Genomic DNA, 19,037 nt, shown 5'->3' with positions numbered 1-19,037 from the left:
CTATTTGTATAATATATATATATATATATATATATATATATATATATATATATATATATATATATATATATATATAATTCTGTGTATGTTTAGAAGGGGTATATTAGTGTTACACAGCGTTAGGCTGATGTATTTTATACTGTGATTACATCACGGCGCAGAGAACTGTGAAGAGAGAGAGAGAGAGAGACGAGAGAGAGAGAGAGAGAGAGAGAGAGGAGAGAGCCTGTCAATGTGCAAAGTTTATCCTATAGCCGTGACTCAGCACCAAAGTGGGAATAATGTGTTGGATTTTTGGGGGAAAAAAACAGGGCCAAGAGGTAAACTGTTTAGGTAAAGACCCCCCCCCCCCACCCCCGCTACGAGATCCCCCTATTCGTTTCCTTTTCCTGCAGTTATTCATACTTCCCTTACCTTCCTCCCCCCCTACCCCCTTTTCCTTTCGCCTGCTCGTTGGTGCTCCATTTACGCACAAAACTGGGGCCAATTTATTGAATAAACTTCCCGAGGTGAGGGCTGACGGCTGCCTAGACTCAGGCTTATATACATTGGAGACGGGGCTGTTTGGGCTTTCTGAAGCATTGGAGGGGGGGGGGTAGGGGGGGGTTGGTGTTCATTTGGTATGTGGAAGGTTAAGTAGGTTGAATTCTCTTGACAGGTGTATGTATTATGAGTTTGCTTTCTGACAGATGTATAGATTATGCTTCTGCTCTGACAGTGACAGATGCATCTAAATTATGGTTTTGCTCTCTGACAGATGTATCTAAATTATGGTTTTGCTCTCTGACATATGTATTTATGATGTTCTTGCTCTCTGACAGATGTATATATTATGCTTTTGCTTTCTGACATATGTATATATTATGAGTTTGTTATCTGTAGATGTGTGTTACTCATGGCATGTATTTTGTTTCTAGCATATGTATATTATGTGCTGATTCTGACATATGTACACGGTACACTGTTCTATTACAGAAGCAAATTGTGTATACATAACCGATAGGTGTAAATATGTACAGTTTGCCAACAGTTTATGCTTTATGTAGAGGAATTTGTTTGAGAAGCTGATCCCTAGTCATATAGAACAAGCCCACCAAAGTGGCCAGTGACTTGAAATTCGTAAAGCTTCCAAAGAATATTAAGGTGTTCACAAGGAAGAAGTAAGAGATCCCACTTATTAAAGAAAGGATAAAATGAAAGAATAGATTAATATGCTCATAGAGCAGCCCGTAGAGAGACGAGAGCACCGTGCATAAGGCCAACATGAAGTCGGGAGAGAACAGAAGATCCCAAGACAATGTTTTCGACGAATGTTTCTGATGACGTCATCGTCACCTTATTGATGTTGTACCGATCTATATGTGTCGAAATGTCATTCATTCAACTGTTTATATACCAATTCGACACTCGTGTGTCCTATGTCTGTATAATAATTGCAGTTTTGCCTCTGTTAAGAGACACAGAGTCCTAGAGTTAATCCACTTTTTCGTACCTGTCAAAGTCTGGACTACTTTTGCAGCCTGTGTGAATTTCAGCTTAATAAATTTACATGCTGTTCTAGGAGCAAGAGCCCGTGCTGGCATAAGGCCAGCTTAAAAATGAGCAAGATTAATGAATCATTTGCATCCTGGCCTGCATTTTCGCTTACACCTCAGTCTCACAGCATCTTTGATGGAGTTCCAATGGCACACTATTGTAACTCGTAAGTTATCAAGTATTCAAGCAAGTACTGAGTTGACGGCTGGAATTATTTGATTGACAGATGAGATATTATAGAACTGACTGATAGAATTTTATAGAAGTGACATATAGGCTCTAACGGGGCTCTTGACAGATTTGATAGATGGGATTCTACAGGGGATGTGACTAATGGGAGTTTATAGGACTTAGAAATGGAATTTTGGTAGGACTCTAAACAATTCATATATTTAATAGGACTCCGACAAGTCAGATTTAAATGGACTCTGACAGATAAGAGAGAGAGAGAGAGAGAGAGAGAGAGAGAGAGAGAGGATCGAGAGAGAGAGAGAGAGAGAGAGGCCAGGATATAAAAAAGAAAAAAAACCCTCTCACTGAAACGTGTAAGTTATTAACAGTGGCGTAAGTCGGATATCCCATCCCCTCGTTTTTAAATTTTTATTTTTATTTTTTTTATTTTATTAGTTGTTTCTCTGATTACGAGCAGCTGTTATGTATATCCGGATTCCACTTCCGTCGGTCTCAGAAGGTTTGTGGATATAATGTGAAACGACTGTTATTTTTATTATTATTTATTACCCTGATACTATTCTCATTGCATTTTAGATACATTTTGATCTGATTATTTCGTCTTTTTTTTTAATAATTTGGGTCTCTTCTTTCTGTATTTCCCTTGACCTCCTCTTATACTTCTTCCTAATGGACACCTTAATATTCTTTGGAAGCTTCAAGAATTTCTAGTCAGTGGCCCCTTATAACAATAATAATAATAATAATAATAATAATAATAATAATAATAATAATAATAATAATAATAATAATAATAATAATAATAATAATAATATTCTTTGGAAGTTTGAATTTCAAGTCAGTGGCCCCTTTGACGGGATTGTTCCATATGGATAGGTTTCATCTTCTGAACAACAACAACAACAACAACAACAACAACAACAATAATGATGATGATGATGATGAAAAGTATCAAGCCCTGAAAGTAGAAATAAGAAGGATATGGGATATGCCAGTGAAAGTCGTACCCACAATCATAGGGACACTATAGGAGGCACGATCCCAAGATCCCTGAGAAGGAATCTGGAAAAACTAGAGGCTGAAGTAGCTCCAGGACTCATGCAGAAGAGTAGTGTGCTCCTGGAAACAGCGCACATAGTAAGAAAAGTGCTGGACTCTTAAGGAGGCAGGATGCAACCCGGAATCCTACACTGTAAAAACCACACCCAGTCGAATAGGATGACTGTAGTAGACGAAATAATAATAATAATAATAATAATAATAATAATAATAATAATAATTCAATATTATTGTTTCTGTGTCATATTAGCATTATTAAAGGAATAAATATTCCTGGGATGTATAGTAAGGTTATCAAGAACTATTGTGTTGGTTTTTTGTTTTCTAAAAGAATAGTATAGAGATGGCTACTTGTCTGTCCGTCCGCACTTTTACTGTCCACCTTCAGATCTTAAAAACGAGTGAGGGTAGAGGGCTGCAAATTGGTACGTTGATCATTCACCCTCCAGTCATCTAACATACCAAAATGCAGCCCTCTAGCCTCAGTAGCTTTTATTTTGCTTAAGGTTAAAGTTAGCCATAGTCGTTCGTCTGGCAACAACAGAGGCCAGCACCGAGCTCATACAGCATTATATATATACGTACCTAGACCACCGAGAGATAGATCTATTTTGATTCCTGTTGTAGTTGCAAATTGATCATGAAGATGTTTGGATTGTTAGGACTTTTTTTTTCGTCTGATTCAAGATGTACTAAGTGGTTCGGGAGTTTTTTTTATAGAGAGAGAAAGAGAGAGAGAGAGAGAGCTCATGTTCTTCGTACATAATCAAGAGTCTGTGTTCTCTCAGTTTGCTTGTACGGGTTGTTAAGAATTTAGCAGTGGATTGCCAGAATAATAAACAAACTCTCTCTCTAGCAGAAGCTCATGGTGTTACTCCTCTCTGAGAATCTAATGGTGATTCTCTCTCTCTCTCTCTCTCTCTCTCTCTCTCTCTCTCTCTACACGATGTCTCCTCTTAGGATGGACTAATAAGTCTTTGAGACATCCTAATCCTTGTAACTCCTTGTAACTCGCTCAATTTTTACGTCTCATTACCTTTTCCTTCTGGGGCAGGCGACTCGCTCCCCCCCACACGATGATGCTGCTGCTGCTGCCGTCTCTTGTCCATGGCCAAGGTCAACCCTGGGTCAACCCTGGGTCAAACGTGGGTCAGCCCTAATCAGATGACCCCGACAGGGCACTTAATGACGCGTCCGAATTCAGCATATTATAGTCGATCGAGTCTCTTATTCGTGGCATTCAATTGTATTCGTTTTCGATGTTCACTTTTTTTTTCCCAGGGTAGATGAGGACGTAGTTGTGGTTGAAATTGGTTATTGATTTTTTTCCTTTTTGGGGAAAGGGTATCTATATCATTTTATAATTCAAAAGGTTTCAGGAGCACCGATGTTCACTTGTTTTTTTTCTTTCTAGGGTAGATGAGGTCTTGGTTGTGGTTACTGATTTTTTTCCTTTTTTGGGAAAAGGTTATCTATATCATTTTATAATTCAAAAGGTTTCAAGGGCACGCTATCTAACGAATTGAAACTGTAGCTATAATCATTCAGTTTAAAAAGTCTCTTGTTTCATTAGATTATTTTTAAAGACTATTTTTTTAAAAATTGGTATAATGATAAACTTATTTGCGAACTGTCAGTCTTATTTTGACATAACTTCACTCTCAAATAACTTCACTTCTTCACTGAGAACGTATTATTTACCTCATGTCCGATTCGACCCTGTGTCGAACTAGCTAGCTAAGGATCGACTACCACCACTACACTGTGCTCTCTCTATCTGTCGCAATACCCAGTGCCCGAGAGTCGTAGTAATCTATAACCAACACTCTTTTTAGCCTTTGGGCATTTCCTGTGTTTACGTGACGTCACTGGAGTGGGCGGGGCTAATGGTTGAGGTTGGCGCTATCAAGATGTAAGAGATCATTATGTTCTTTTTTTAAGATGCTTGTGATTTGTACCTGTTTCTGAATTGATTTTTGATGTTGGCGAATGTGTTAGTAACGTGGCCTGGTGTGATTACTGATTTTTATCCTTGTTCTTCGTCAAAGTTCTGAAATGTTTTAGCGTTGGCCTTTCAAACCGAAGTTGTTTGTTTACAAGACTATAAATTATAGCTGATGTTTCCCCCCTAAGTTATGCCGGGGCGGGTAAACATTTGGGGGCGAATACTGAAGCCGACCTTACTATAATATATGCATTTATACGAGGCTAATTCGAGGAGCCTATATATATATAGCACGCGTCACTGGGCATAATTGCCTTTTTTTTAAGTATTTTTCACTTATTCTCAATAATTAGTACTGTCACTTTCATTATTGTAATGATGGCTAGTTTTTACCGCTACTTAAGCAACTGTGTAGATATTGCCACTTGTTATTATTATCTTTTGTAGTACGTTTTGCGTATTGTATTGTATCTATTTTGTATATTCCATGTATATGGCTCTGAGCTGAAATGAATTATTATTATTATTATTATTATTATTATTATTATTATTATTATTATTGTTAAAAAATTTTATTTTCAATTTTATTATTATTATTATTAATTATTATTATTATATATTTTATTAATTTTATTATTGTTTTATTATTGATTATTATTATTATTATTATTATTATTATTATTATTATTATTATTATTCTTATTATTATATTATTATAATTATTATTTTTTAATTTTATTTTTAATTTTATTATTGATATTTTTTATTTTTATTTTTATTTGGTATTAATTTTAATTTATTATTATAAACTTATTATTTGTATTATTATTATTAGATTATTATTAATTATTATTATTATTATTATTATTATATTATTATTATTATTATTATTATTATTATTATTAATTATATTTGATGTAGGCTTCGAACAGATATCAGTTATCGCGAAGAAATTCACAAAATACGAAAGCAAAGACTTTGCCTCCGTAGTTTACACAGTAATAAGTTTACTACTATATAATTATTAAGTTTCATTTCACATTTATCAGTTTTTGCTAGCGAATAGTATATTTCTTTTGTCATTATTCGATACAATATCTTAAAATTATCAGAAAATGCGCCGAAGCAGTTTAATGCTTAGAAGGTTGTATCATAGGCCAAGTTTAATCATTGTAGTGCATAAAAGATGCCAAGTTTAATCATTGTAATGCATAAAAGATGGTAGTGCTAGAAGATGCCCAAGATTAATCATTGTAGTGCATAAAAGGTGCCCAAGTTTAATAATTGTAGTACTTAAAAGATGCCCAGACAAGATAAAACATAGACATAAAAATACCCAGTTTGACACAAGTTTCTAATATTAAGAAGCATATGGAAATACAAAAAAAAAAAGAAGACGACGACATTAGTCAAGTTTTTAACACACAAAAAAAGAGCAGCAATACAGTAAGATACAGGTCCAGCATTTTCCAGGCAAAAATCAAATTTGCAATTAAAAAAAATTACTCGGGTAATTAAAAGAGGCTCTGAAAAACAGCTGTTTAGGATTACTTGAAATACCTTACTGTTACGTAGAAGATTAATAAGTTTAGTAATTAGGTAAAAATTTATTAAATTGCATGAAGAATAGTATTAGGGGAATAACGCTTCGCGTCCTGGGTCGAACTTCTGAAGAAGTTCCTATTGCACGATATCCTCAGTAGGGAGGCTAACTGTTCCACAGTCTTCAGCGGGGTGTGAGGAGGAATAAAGGACTTCTGGAACTTCTTAAGAAGAAGAAGAAGAAGAAGTTCAAAAAACGGAAGTTGCGTCACGCTGTCCCAAACGAAAAGTAGTTTTTCATGGTAGGTCCGGATGACCGGACGGTAGTGAGTGGCTCTCTTCTATAGATCATACTGTATCCGCCCAGCTGTTAGAGTTTTCCCAGAACGTAATCAGGAGGTGGTGGCTTGTGTTGCTCACGATTGACGTTGGGGGGCCATGGGGGGCTGGGGTTATACGTGCAGTGGTCGTGAACGCGTGTTTTATAGTGTATACTTTGAAACATTTTCATCTGTCTACCCATTTGTCTGTTTATTCTTTTCGTTTTTCAATAAGTGGGATCTCTTCTGTAAGCAGTGGGTCTTATGGTCTAACCAAGGACCCGCTGAACGCTTAAACCGCCCCCCCCCCCCCCCCCCCCCCCCCCCCCCCCCCCCCCCCCCGTGAGGTGCTGAGGTGCGCCCCAAGGAATATGAAAATTATATTTTAATGTTTAAAGTATGTTGTTATTTTCATAAATTTTGCAGACACCGAGTATGTGTTTCTATGTCTGAGTCAAGTCTTCGATATTTGACATTTTAAACTGGAGTTAAATACCTTAATCTTTCTTTTCATTTCATTGGGGGTTTGAATCAGTCATTACTGGCCTCTTTTCTTCATGAATTTCTATCCTGCTAATCTACTTAGTTGTTGCTTAGCCGAAAATGACAAACGTCATTTTTTTTCTTAAGGCTACTGGACACATTTTCCTTTCACGAACAACTTTCTCACAAGTTAATGTGTTTTTTTATGCTTTGCAAAATTCATTGCTAAATGAAAACTTATATTTTTAATTATTTCATCCTTAATCTCAGTATCGGAAAAATATTTTTAAAAATAATAATAATTTTATTGCCGATATATGAATTTCCATAAAAGATATGTTAAGAACCAATCCTTTTTCCAGTACTTTATTATTGGTCTTCGAAATCTTCAGTCTCATTCGTGGTTGAAATGGAACTGATAATCTTCATCTTTTATTACTTTTGGTAGATTTTTTGTATATTTTTCTCATGATTCTCTTTCTCTTTGATTCTTGAATATCAAATTGTAGAATTGTTGTGATGAAGAGTGGTACATCTTCTGTTAACATAATTTCTTAAGTTCCTGCATTTTCCATCGATTCTCAGACACAGTAGCTGCCTGTCACTCTTCATCTCTAATTTCCTCTCGTAAAAGCAAAGCAGGAATAATACTTAATTTCCCCTGAAGCCAGATACCAGATTAAACTAGGCCTAATCTTGTACAGTGATCCAGATTTGTGGATCCAGGCTAATGACTTCACCATTATGGTCAGTGCAGTGGATGAAATGACATATATAGCTAATACCCAGGGCAGCAATCCAGGTTAATGACTTATAATCCAGGTTAATGACTTCACCATATGGTGGCTGACCTGTCAAAGCGGTTTTATGATTCGTGACGATGACCTCCGTGTCTTGTTTAATTAAAAGCAAGGGCATCTGCGATTCTGGTCAGTCAGTCAGTAGATACCTAACTGTTGCTACATTACTCTTCAAAGGTCTCGTTCAAGACACTCGGTGAATCATAATTCGTGGACTTTTTTTTATATAATAGAAAACTATACTGTCCATCCGCCTGTGGTGTTTGCGCATGGTAACACTGCGTCCCGGGCTTTGAATAATATCCTATTTCGAATATTAACGGTGTAATTCGCATTCAGTAAATTATTAAAACACTTTTCAGTTGCAGATGTACACCCAGATGTCCTTTTATTCACCTAAAACGTACACATAGCTTAACTATTTAAAGCCCGGGACGCAGTGTTACCATGCGAAAACACCACAGGCGGATGGACAGATGGATAAAAACAGAGTATAGGTGGACTACCCATAAAATAGACAGATTTTTAAGCAAGAAATAATAATGAAACCGTTTCGAGTGAAGTGTCCAGCTAAGAAAATTAAGATTAGACCTAATCGGAAATACGACAAAAGTTAAATAAGTTTTGGCTTCACGTGGAATGGAGATGAAAATTAGCCTCTCCCATTGTGTCTGGTTTGTGGTTGCAAATGTCAAATGAGTCGATGCTTCATAGTAAATTAAGTCAACATTTTCAGACAGCGCATTGCTGTCTCCAAGGAAAAGACGTAAATTATTTCAAAAGACTACTTGAGCAACAAACAAAGCAAGCATTTGCTTTTAAAAGGTTGAAATTGCATCTTATGAGGTATCGGAAATGATTGCCGTAAAGACGAAGTCACAGACTCTTGTTGAATCTATTATTTTGCCCGCTTGCAGAAAGATGGTGAAGACTAAAATCAAAAGTGCGCATCAAAGTTACTGTTAATTCATAGATGCGCCCTGAGGTAAAAAAAAAAAAAAAAAAAAAAAAAAAGGTTGAGAAACAGTGCAGTGTAGAGTGTACAATCTCCCAGGACGGACTCTGGTTGATAACAGGATCCGGTGATGTTGGACTTTGCTGTGACTCAGAAATAACTGGCTACAGTTCTTTAGTCCTCATAAATTACCGCCTTTGACGCAATTAGGAAAATAATTGCGTTCCTTGGGAATTCATAAGAAACTTTTGATGGACGTCAGTGCGCCTCGCCTGGTACACTGTAGGCATTACTTCAAGGGTCTCTTTGCACCGTCCCTCACATAGGCCTATGGCTGCAACCTCTTTCCCCTCCTTTCATATTCTCGTAACTCCATCTTGACTTTCTTTAACTCTCTTCTAACAATCGTTTCGTAGTGTAATTGCTGACATTTTGCCTACTGCTACACCTCCCAAACCACCTCTTAACTGCCAGAGTTTCTCTTTCAGCGCTGAAGGACCTCGTGGTGCCCAGCGCTTGGCTGTTAGGCCTAAATTCTGTATTCTGCTTTTGTGGAGGTATTTGCCCGAATTATAGAATTATATTTGCTGTTATTTTGTTTTAAATGGCCTTTACTTAGCTCCAGTATCTTCGATTGTTTGCATTGTTTGTTTTAGTTGATTTTTTTTTTAATATTAATAACCAGTTTGAATTCCTTGTGAACAGTCGACAAACTATGGAGAGAGAGAGAGAGAGAGAGAGAGAGAGAGAGAGAGAGAGAGAGAGAGAGAGAGAAAGTAATAGGAAACGTCGGGGGAATAAATAGAGGAACGGAACACAAAACCTTTAACCTCAGTGCAGGAAGTGTCAGCAACTGCTTCAGGAAAACTGTTCCTCGTTCCACAAACACAGTTGCGGGCGTGAGATGCAGAGCTTTATTCTCTTTATTTTTTTGACAATTTTAGTCGTCTCTAGTTTGACTTTGTAGTACTTCAAAAGGTTTATTTTAAATCTTGTTCCATGACCCCTTTCCAGTTTACTTTTAAATGTCTACTTTCCGTTATTATTTTTTTTTTAACTGAGGCAAAGCCCTATGCTATTAACTTTGACGTCCATCACTTGCCTGATTATATTCCCGTTTTCTGTGAGGTGATTCTAGTCTCTAAACTAATGTGATCTTTTATTTTGCACCTGAATGAATGTCCTTCCTCCTTCCTCCTCCTCTCCTCCTTCCTCCTACCTCCTCCTCCTCCTACTCCTCCTCCTCCCCTTCCTCCTCCTCCCTACTGAGGACGTCGTGCTGTCCTGATGCTCTTCTCCTAGCATTTTGATGTATATTTTTTATCTATTTGCTGATTGATAACTATTGTTTTTAATTTTTTTTTAATAAGTGGTTTCTGTGTTTCCCTTGACCTCCTCTTACTGCTTCCTAATGAACACCTTAATATTCTTTGGAAGCTTCAAGAATTTCAAGTCAATGGTCCCTTTGGTGGGCTTGTTCCATACGGATAGGGTTCATCTACCTACTGAATAATAATAATAATAATAATAATAATAATAATAATAATAATAATAATAATAATAATAATAAACCACATAGCAAGCGAATGCCCGGCACTTGCACAGAACCAGTACAAAAAGAGGCATGATTCAGTGGCAAAAGCCCTCCACTGGAGCCTGTGCAAGAAACATCAGCTTACCTTGCAGTAATAAGTGGTATGGGCACCAACCTGAGGGAGTGATAGAAAACGATCAGGCAAAGATTCTCTGGGACTATGGTATCAGAACGGATAGGGTGATACGTGCAAACAGACCAGACGTGACGTTGATTGACAAAGTCAAGAAGAAAGTATCACTCATTGATGTCGCAATACCATGGGACACCAGAGTTGAAGAGAAAGAGAGGGAGAAAATGGATAAGTATCAAGATCTGAAAATAGAAATATGAAGGATATGGGATATGCCAGTGGAAATCGTACCCATAATCATAGGAACACTAGGCACGATCCCAAGATCCCTGAAAAGGAATCTAGAAAAACTAGAGGCTGAAGTAGCTCCAGGACTCATGCAGAAGAGTGTGATCCTAGAAACGGCGCACATAGTGAGAAAAGTGATGGACTCCTAAGGAGGCAGGATGCAACCCGGAACCCCACACTATAAATACCACCCAGTCGAAATGGAGGACTGTGATAGAGCAAAAAAATAAAAAAATAATAATAGTAATAACGAAGAAACACCGACGAAGTAACAGACAGGACGGAATGGGTAGAAAAGATCAGACAATGGATGAAGCCAGATACAGAGAGAACAAAGATCCCCTCCATGAAAGCCTACAACACTAAGAAATTAAGGGAGAAAACAAGTGAGGTCAATGAAATAATGAGACTAATACACACCACCAATATCACAGAAACAAATAACTTGACATATGCAGGAACAAGATTAGTAGCAGAACTGATGGGGATACGAACACGAACACCAACACCAGCACAACCAACCCAACAGAAACCAAAACAGCAACCTCCTTGGAAAAGGCGCCTGGAAAAGCAAATCATGGTGATGAGATCTGACTTGAGTAAACTGAAAGAGATGGCAGAAAAAAGGCTAAGAAGCAAGAAAACAAGGGAGGAAATCCTCGAGAAATACAAAGTACAAGAGAGGGGACTAAACAACACAATAGAAGATGTAAAACAGAGGCTTAAGGCCAAAGCACATAAGATCCAACGGTACATGAACAGGAATAAGGGATACCAACAGAACAAACTATTCGGAACCAACCAGTAAAGACTATACAGCCAACTAAGAGGGGAAGACAATCACCAAGAAATTCCTAAAGCCGAACCAAGTAAGAGACTCTGCGAAAACATCTGGAGCAATCCGGTATCACACAACAAACATGCAACATGGCTGCAGGAAGTCAAGGAAGAAGAAAACAAAGATTCACAGAGATCACGACAGACACAGTCAGACACCAACTAAAGAAAATGCCCAACTGGAAAGCCCCAGGTCCCGATGAAGTCCATGGATACTGGCTCAAAAACTTCAAGGCCCTACACCCAAGAATAGCAGAACAACTCCAGCATTGTATCACAAATCACCATGCGCCCAAATGGATGACCACAGGAAGAACATCCTTAGTCCAGAAAGACAAGAGTAAGGGAAATATAGCCAGTAACTACAGGCCTATCACCTGCCTACCAATAATGTGGAAGTTACTAACAGGTATCATCAGTGAAAGGCTATACAACTACCTAGAGGATACAAACACCATCCCCCACCAACAGAAAGGCTGCAGAAGGAAGTGTAGGGGCACAAAAGACCAGCTCCTGATAGACAAAAGGGTAATGAAGAACAGTAAGAGAAGGAAAACCAACATAAGCATGGCATGGATAGACTATAAGAAAGCCTTCGACATGGTACTACACACATGGCTAATAGAATGCCTGAAAATATATGGGGCAGAGGAAAACACCATCAGCTTCCTCAAAAATACAATGCGCAACTAGAATACAGTAGTTACAAGCTCTGGAATAAGACTAGCAGAAGTTAATATCAGGAGAGGGGTCTTCCAGGGCGACTCATTGTCCCCACTACTCTTCGTAGTAGCCATGATTCCCATGACAAAAGTACTGCAGAAGATGGATGCTGGGTACCAACTCAAGAAAAGAGGCAACAGAATTAACCATCTGATGTTCATGGACGACATCAAGCTGTATGGTAAGAGCATCAAGGAAATAGATACCCTAATCCAGACTGTAAGGATTGTATATGGGGACATCAGGATGGAGTTTGGAATAGAAAAATGCGCCTTAGTCAACATACAAAAGGGCAAAGTAACAAGGACTGAAGGGATAAAGCTACCAGATGGGAACAACATCAAACACATAGATGAGACGGGATACAAATACCTGAGAATAATGGAAGGAGGACACGTTCAAGAAAGAATATATGCAGAGACTCAAGGCGATACTCAAGTCAAAACTCAACGCCGGAAATGTGATAAAAGCCATAAACACACGGGCAGTGCCAGTAATCAGATACAGCGCAGGAATAGTGGAATGGACGAAGGCAGAACTTCGCAGCATAGACCAGAAAACGAGGAAACATATGACAATACACAAAGCACTACACCCAAGAGCAAATACGGACAGACTATACATAACACGAAAGGAAGGAGGGAGAGGACTACTAAGCATAGAGGACTGCGTCAACATCGAAAACAGAGCACTGGGGCAATATGTGCAGACCAGTGAAGACGAATGGCTCAAGAGTGCATGGGAAGAAGGACTGATAAAAGTAGACGAAGACCCAGAAATATACAGAGACAGGAGAAAGACAAACAGAACAGAGGAATGGCATAACAAACCAATGCACGAACAATACACGAGACAGACTAAAGAACTAGCCAGCGATGACACGTGGCAATGGCTACTGAGGGGAGAGCTAAAGAAGGAAACTGAAGGAATGATAACAGCGGCACAAGATCAGGCCCTAAGAACCAGATATGTCCAAAGAACGATAGATGGAAATAACATCTCTCCCATATGTAGGAAGTGCAATAGGAAAAACGAAACCATAAACCACATAGCAAGCGAATGTCCGGCACTTGCACAGAACCAGTACAAAAAGAGGCATGATTCAGTAGCAAAAGCCCTCCACTGGAGCCTGTGCAAGAAACATCAGCTACCTTGCAGTAATAAGTGGTACGAGCACCAACCTGAGGGAGTGATAGAAAACGATCAGGCAAAGATCCTCTGGGACTATGGTATCAGAACAGATAGGGTGATACGTGCAAATAGACCAGACGTGACGTTGATTGACAAAGTCAAGAAGAAAGTATCACTCATTGATGTCGCAATACCATGGGACACCAGAGTTGAAGAGAAAGAGAGGGAAAAAATGGATAAGTATTAAGACCTGAAAATAGAAATATGATGGATATGGGATATGCCCGTGGAAATTGTACCCATAATCATAGGAACACTAGGCACGATCCCAAGATCCCTGAAAAGGAATCTGGAAAAACTAGAGGCTGAAGTAGCTACAGGACTCATGCAGAAGAGTGTGATCCTAGAAACGGCGCACATAGTAAGAAAAGTGATGGACTCCTAAGGAGGCAGGATGCAATCCGGAACCCCACACTATAAATACCACCCAGTCGAATTAGAGGACTGTAATAAAGCAAAATAAATAAATAAATAAAAAATAATAATAATAATATTCTTTGGAAGTTTGCATTCCAATTCAGTGGCCCCTTTGGTGGGCTTGTTCCATATAAATAGTGTTCATCTACTGAATAATAATAATAATAATAATAATAATAATAATAATAATAATAATAATCGTTTTCCTAGAATGTATATACAGTAGTAAGTTTGAAAAAGTCTCTCTCTCTCTCTCTCTCTCTCTCTCTCTCTCTCTCTCTCTCTCTCTCTCTCTCTCTCTCTCTCTCTCTCTCCAGATGCTGAAGCCTTGCCGAGGATGGGGGGGCTTAGGGTTCAGCAGCTGGGTTCTGATGCCCGGTGGGAACTGCTTTCTCACTGGGCCTTGGTGCCCAGCTGTTGAACCAACTAAATAAGTCAGCCCTTTTCCTTATACTAAAAACTTTTCATCTTTCTGCTTCCTCCCCCTTATAAGATATGGATTTTATATTGATGACTTTAGCTTGGTTTTGGACATGACTTAGAATTATTCCTTGGATTTGAAGGAGGGTGAGGATGGAGGTCATGCCACCTCTCCCTTAGAACTCGAGTACCTGACGTGGTCGAGCGAGGGGAAAGTTTAATGTCAAACCCTCTCCTCAGTGCCGGGTCTGATCTCGACGGACATCATGGCGCCTTAGCACTGGAGATAGGGTGTATATCTGGTAATTACCCCTGGGACGACCCTAATGAAAGGGATGACCCGTCCTCTAAGTGTGACTCCATGGTGGGTATGGGGAATATCTGGATGAAATAAGTTTTTCACGTTATATGGCAACCCACCCCCCCACTATTTCTGTTGACGACCCGATGCTTTCTTCAAAGGACTTGTCCGTGGAATCCCTCCAAAACTCAAGTATGGCTACTTTAGAGCCATACATACCAAACACTCTGTCTCAAAAGAGAAGAACACTAATAAGAATAACCATGGAAGATATTTTTTCCCCTCCAGTGTCACTGAAGAAAATTCTTGGGTGTGACAATCCCCGATTCTCAGTCGAAAAAAACAAAATCATCATAAAGGGTAAATCTGAAGAAGAATCGAAAAAATCTACTTGAAACGACAAAACTTGGAATTCACCATTTAAATGCTTCTGCCGAGGCCCATTATAACACGAGAATTGGAACCATGCTGCTGGATAAACTTTGGGAATGGAATAAGCCTCATGTATGCCATGAGTTATTAGATTTAAAAAAAAGATGAAATTCCAAGTTACGCTGTCAAACAAATCTTTTTGGAACACCAAGAAATCCATGCAAATACTATCTCCATTTATACAGATGGCTCAAAAACTGATGCTGCTGTGGGGTTCGCAGTTATTACAGACGAAAAATACTATCATGGAAGAATGCCTATTTATAGCTCCATATATTCCGCTGAATTGGCAGGAATTTCATTGGCTCTGTATAAAATCGCTAGAACTCCCAGCAAACATTACACTATATATAGTGATTCAAAAAATGCTATTCAAGCAATAGATTCTTTTAATCCTCATCACCCTGCTATTAGAGCAACACAAGAAAATATTCATTTTTTAAGCCTTCGAAATATCAAGATATCCTTGTGCTGGACACCAGACCATGTTGGAATTGAAGGCAATGAAATTGCTGATAAAAATGCAAAGGAAGCAGCATGAAATGATAGAAATAAAATGTACAAAACATATTATAAAGAGACTAAAAATTATTGTAAATTTATTTTAGACAAAATCTGGGAAGACTAATGGTTATCACTTGAAAATAACAAACTTAGAGTGGTAAAGACCACTATCATTCCATTTAAAAATTCTTCACAGAAGCAGAGAAACCATGAGGTAGGTCGCTTTTTGCAGGCTGCGTAATGGGCACACAAAGTTAACCCATGGCTTTCTTATGTCTTATCAGCCACCTCCAGAATGTGATATACCTGTCAAACCAGAGTAACTGTGAAACACATTTTAATTGAATGGTCTAAGTATTCACATATTAGACTTAAATACTTTGGATCATCTCCTAGAATGCAGGCACCTAATTAGGAGATGACGACTCGAATATTTGCAAGATTTTAAAATTTTTAACAGATATAGATCTATTAAAACATATATAAATGATTTTATTAGATAGAGATATATTAATATATATATATAAATTTATTCATACAAATTTATTTTAAATGTGTACAGTTATGTTTTATCAATTTATTTATTTAAAAAAAAATGACTAAAAATATATTTATTAATATGTATTGTTTTAACAGATTTTATCTGCATTAAGCAGACCGATGGACTTAGTCGGAAATGGCTGCTTAAACAAATAATAATAATCTCTCTCTCTCTCTCTCTCTCTCTCTCTCTCTCTCTCTCTCTCTCTCTCTCTCTCTCTCTCTCCCTCGTAGTAGCCATCTTGCTTGGTGAGACGTACCCGCGTGAAGTCACAATAATCAACAGATATCACAAGTTTAACATACGACTAGAATTTGAGAAATATCTAGAAGTGTTCGTGAACTATCGGTGATAAGATTAGTGTGAAAATAGTAGGATAAAAGCGTCTTCTAAGTTAGTTTATCAAGTGTAATACTATAAATCAGAACAAGATGGCAGTAAGTTCCAACTGCGGGAAGATGTGGCGTAATTTGGCGTGTTTTAGCAAATTCGCAATACGATGAGGTAGCAGGAAGGGAACTGGCATTTCTCATCTATGAAATCAGCAACAGTCCTAACCAAAAAGATACAAAGCATATCGATATATTAGAAGGATATAATCCTTCAAACTGGAACAAATCTAATGAAAAACATCTTGAAAATAATTGAAGAAGTTCCAAATAAAATCCAAGTGGTCAAGAGACTCATAAAGAAAATATACATAAACCAACATATTCCGACAAAGAAAAAATGAATAAGGTGAATCTTGTGAATATCCTAATTGATGCATTAGGAAAAAAGAATGCCAAAAGCATGCAAACTGTGAAGGTTTGGTATAGCATAGTCAATCCACAAAAACCTAATCAGAAAATGTGCTGCATGCAACATTCCGACCCATCCACAGTGTGCTGAGGTAATACAAGATTTGAGAAAAGATACAAGAATTTTTTGTTCAAACATGTCTATCATGGATAGACAATGTTATTAAATCAAGATTGAATGTACAAATAGTTGAGGATGAAGAAGAAGAAGAGGAAGGAAGAAGAAGAAGAAAAAGAAAAAGAAGAGGAGGAACGGAAGAGAAGTAAACAAAAATGAAATGACAGAAAAATAAGGAAAACAAAGAACAAGATAAAAGTATGGATGCAGAGATACTCATTGATACTACATATGAGGCAATAAAGCAGCATACCTACGAAGAAATAAATTACGATATGACAACAGAAAAGCAAATCCCGAAGAGGCTTGCTTACCCAGATCTATACAATGACGGGAAAGAGGAAAAAATAGACAAGAAAGACAAAATCTGCAACCTTTTGAAAAGAGGGAATTGCAGATTGGAGAAAGATGTACTACAAACATCCTAAGATGGTCAAAACTATGAAATATATGGTAAACGTTGCATTACTTGGATGGATATGGGGATGATTGCAGAGATCTGCATCCCAAAAATATGTTAAAAAAACCTAAAAGAAGGAAAAGGATGTAAGTTCGACAAAAAATGCAAATATATGCACCCTGTAGCCATGAATCATAATCAAATAAATAACCAACCAAGTAATAAAATCCAAAATAAGAAAGAAACAAATAAAGAGAGAAATCAAGAATATCAGGTAAAAGAGAAAAGCAAACCACCAATGAGATATGCAGAGGTGTCAGCAAAAAAATTACAAAGCATCAGCTCCGAAATTCTACTCAAGAGATAATAACTGTATTTATTATGCAAGAGGATATTGCAGAAAAGGAGAAAATTGCAGCTTCATTCAGACACAAAATTAATAATTATGATGAAGGAAGATCAAATATTATGAAAGTTGGATTTTTTAATGTCAGAATTTCTGGAAATGAAAAAAAGAACAACATACCAGAACAGGAAAGAGACATGGGAAAATCCTTATTACTACCAGTATTAAATGAAGGAGAAAACGCAACCATCATAGTGATGAATGCGCAGGGTTTAGTTACGAGTAACTCAAAAAGAAAATAGAGTACTTAGAAGAACTAACCCAAAAATGAAAAAGAAAATAGATATAATGAATATAAGTGAAACCTGGTATTCCCAAGAGACTGGGAATGATGATCAAATAAAAGGGTTCCAAACTTATAGATCAGATAGAAAAAATAGGAATCAAGGGGGAACCGCAATATATGGGAAAGACAAAAAACAAGGAAAAATATATGAGAAATATAGTACTCAGAATGTGAACTAATAGCGGTAGAATTTGAATCTGAAAAATTGATGAACATAGTAATATATAGACCTCCTAATACTAAAGAGTTTGACTTAATAATTGAAAATTGGATGATATATGTAGAAATCACAAGGACTGGACTATTCTCCTATCTGGTGACTTTCAACTTTCCTTTTCGTAGAATGGAAAGAACGAATAGGAGATTGTGGTTGTACTTATACATATAAAAAAGAGAGTAATAGTAGTGCAGAAGATAAGAGGCAATTGGAAAAGCTATTAGATATGCTACTAGAATACAACATTCAACAAATAAATCACCTGCCAACAAGAAAGGAAAATACTTTAGACCTAGTATTTGTGAACGAAATGAATTATGTTAAAGAAATAATAGTTTATAATGCGAGTATTTCAGACCATAATGTCATAGAATTAAACAGTTCATTCCAAAGCAAGTGAAAATAGAGATAAGCAAGAAATGAAAAAGTGGGAAGGATATGGAAAATACAACTTCTACAGTAAAAATATAAATGGTCAGAAATTAATGAAGAATTAAACAAAGATTGGGATAACATTTTCGTAAGTGATGACATAAGGGTAAATACGGAGATATTATATAAAATAAAATATTGGAGAAAATAGTGGAAAAATATATACCGAAGAAGAAAAGTAAACATCATTCATGCATACAAGAGACAGAAGGATCTTGTTCAGAA

The 19,037-nt window shown here is 37.3% G+C and overlaps 1 protein-coding gene across 1 annotated transcript in view; it reads right to left on the bottom strand.

Moving 5' to 3' along the window:
* The window catches only part of LOC135203564 (transient receptor potential channel pyrexia-like), a 20,506-nt gene extending 15,923 nt beyond the window's left edge, over positions 1 to 4,583 (bottom strand). Inside the window, exon 1 of the mRNA XM_064233306.1 lies at positions 3,824 to 4,583. Coding sequence (XP_064089376.1) covers positions 3,824 to 3,896 — 73 coding nt within the window. The 5' untranslated portion in view covers positions 3,897 to 4,583. The remainder of the gene's footprint in view (positions 1 to 3,823) is intronic.
* Positions 4,584 to 19,037: the final 14,454 nt, after the last annotated feature.

This window comes from Macrobrachium nipponense, chromosome 36 (genome assembly GCF_015104395.2).
Source record: "Macrobrachium nipponense isolate FS-2020 chromosome 36, ASM1510439v2, whole genome shotgun sequence".
Classification (NCBI taxonomy): Eukaryota; Metazoa; Arthropoda; class Malacostraca; order Decapoda; family Palaemonidae; genus Macrobrachium; species Macrobrachium nipponense.
This window is presented reverse-complemented; position numbering and strand designations above follow the sequence as displayed.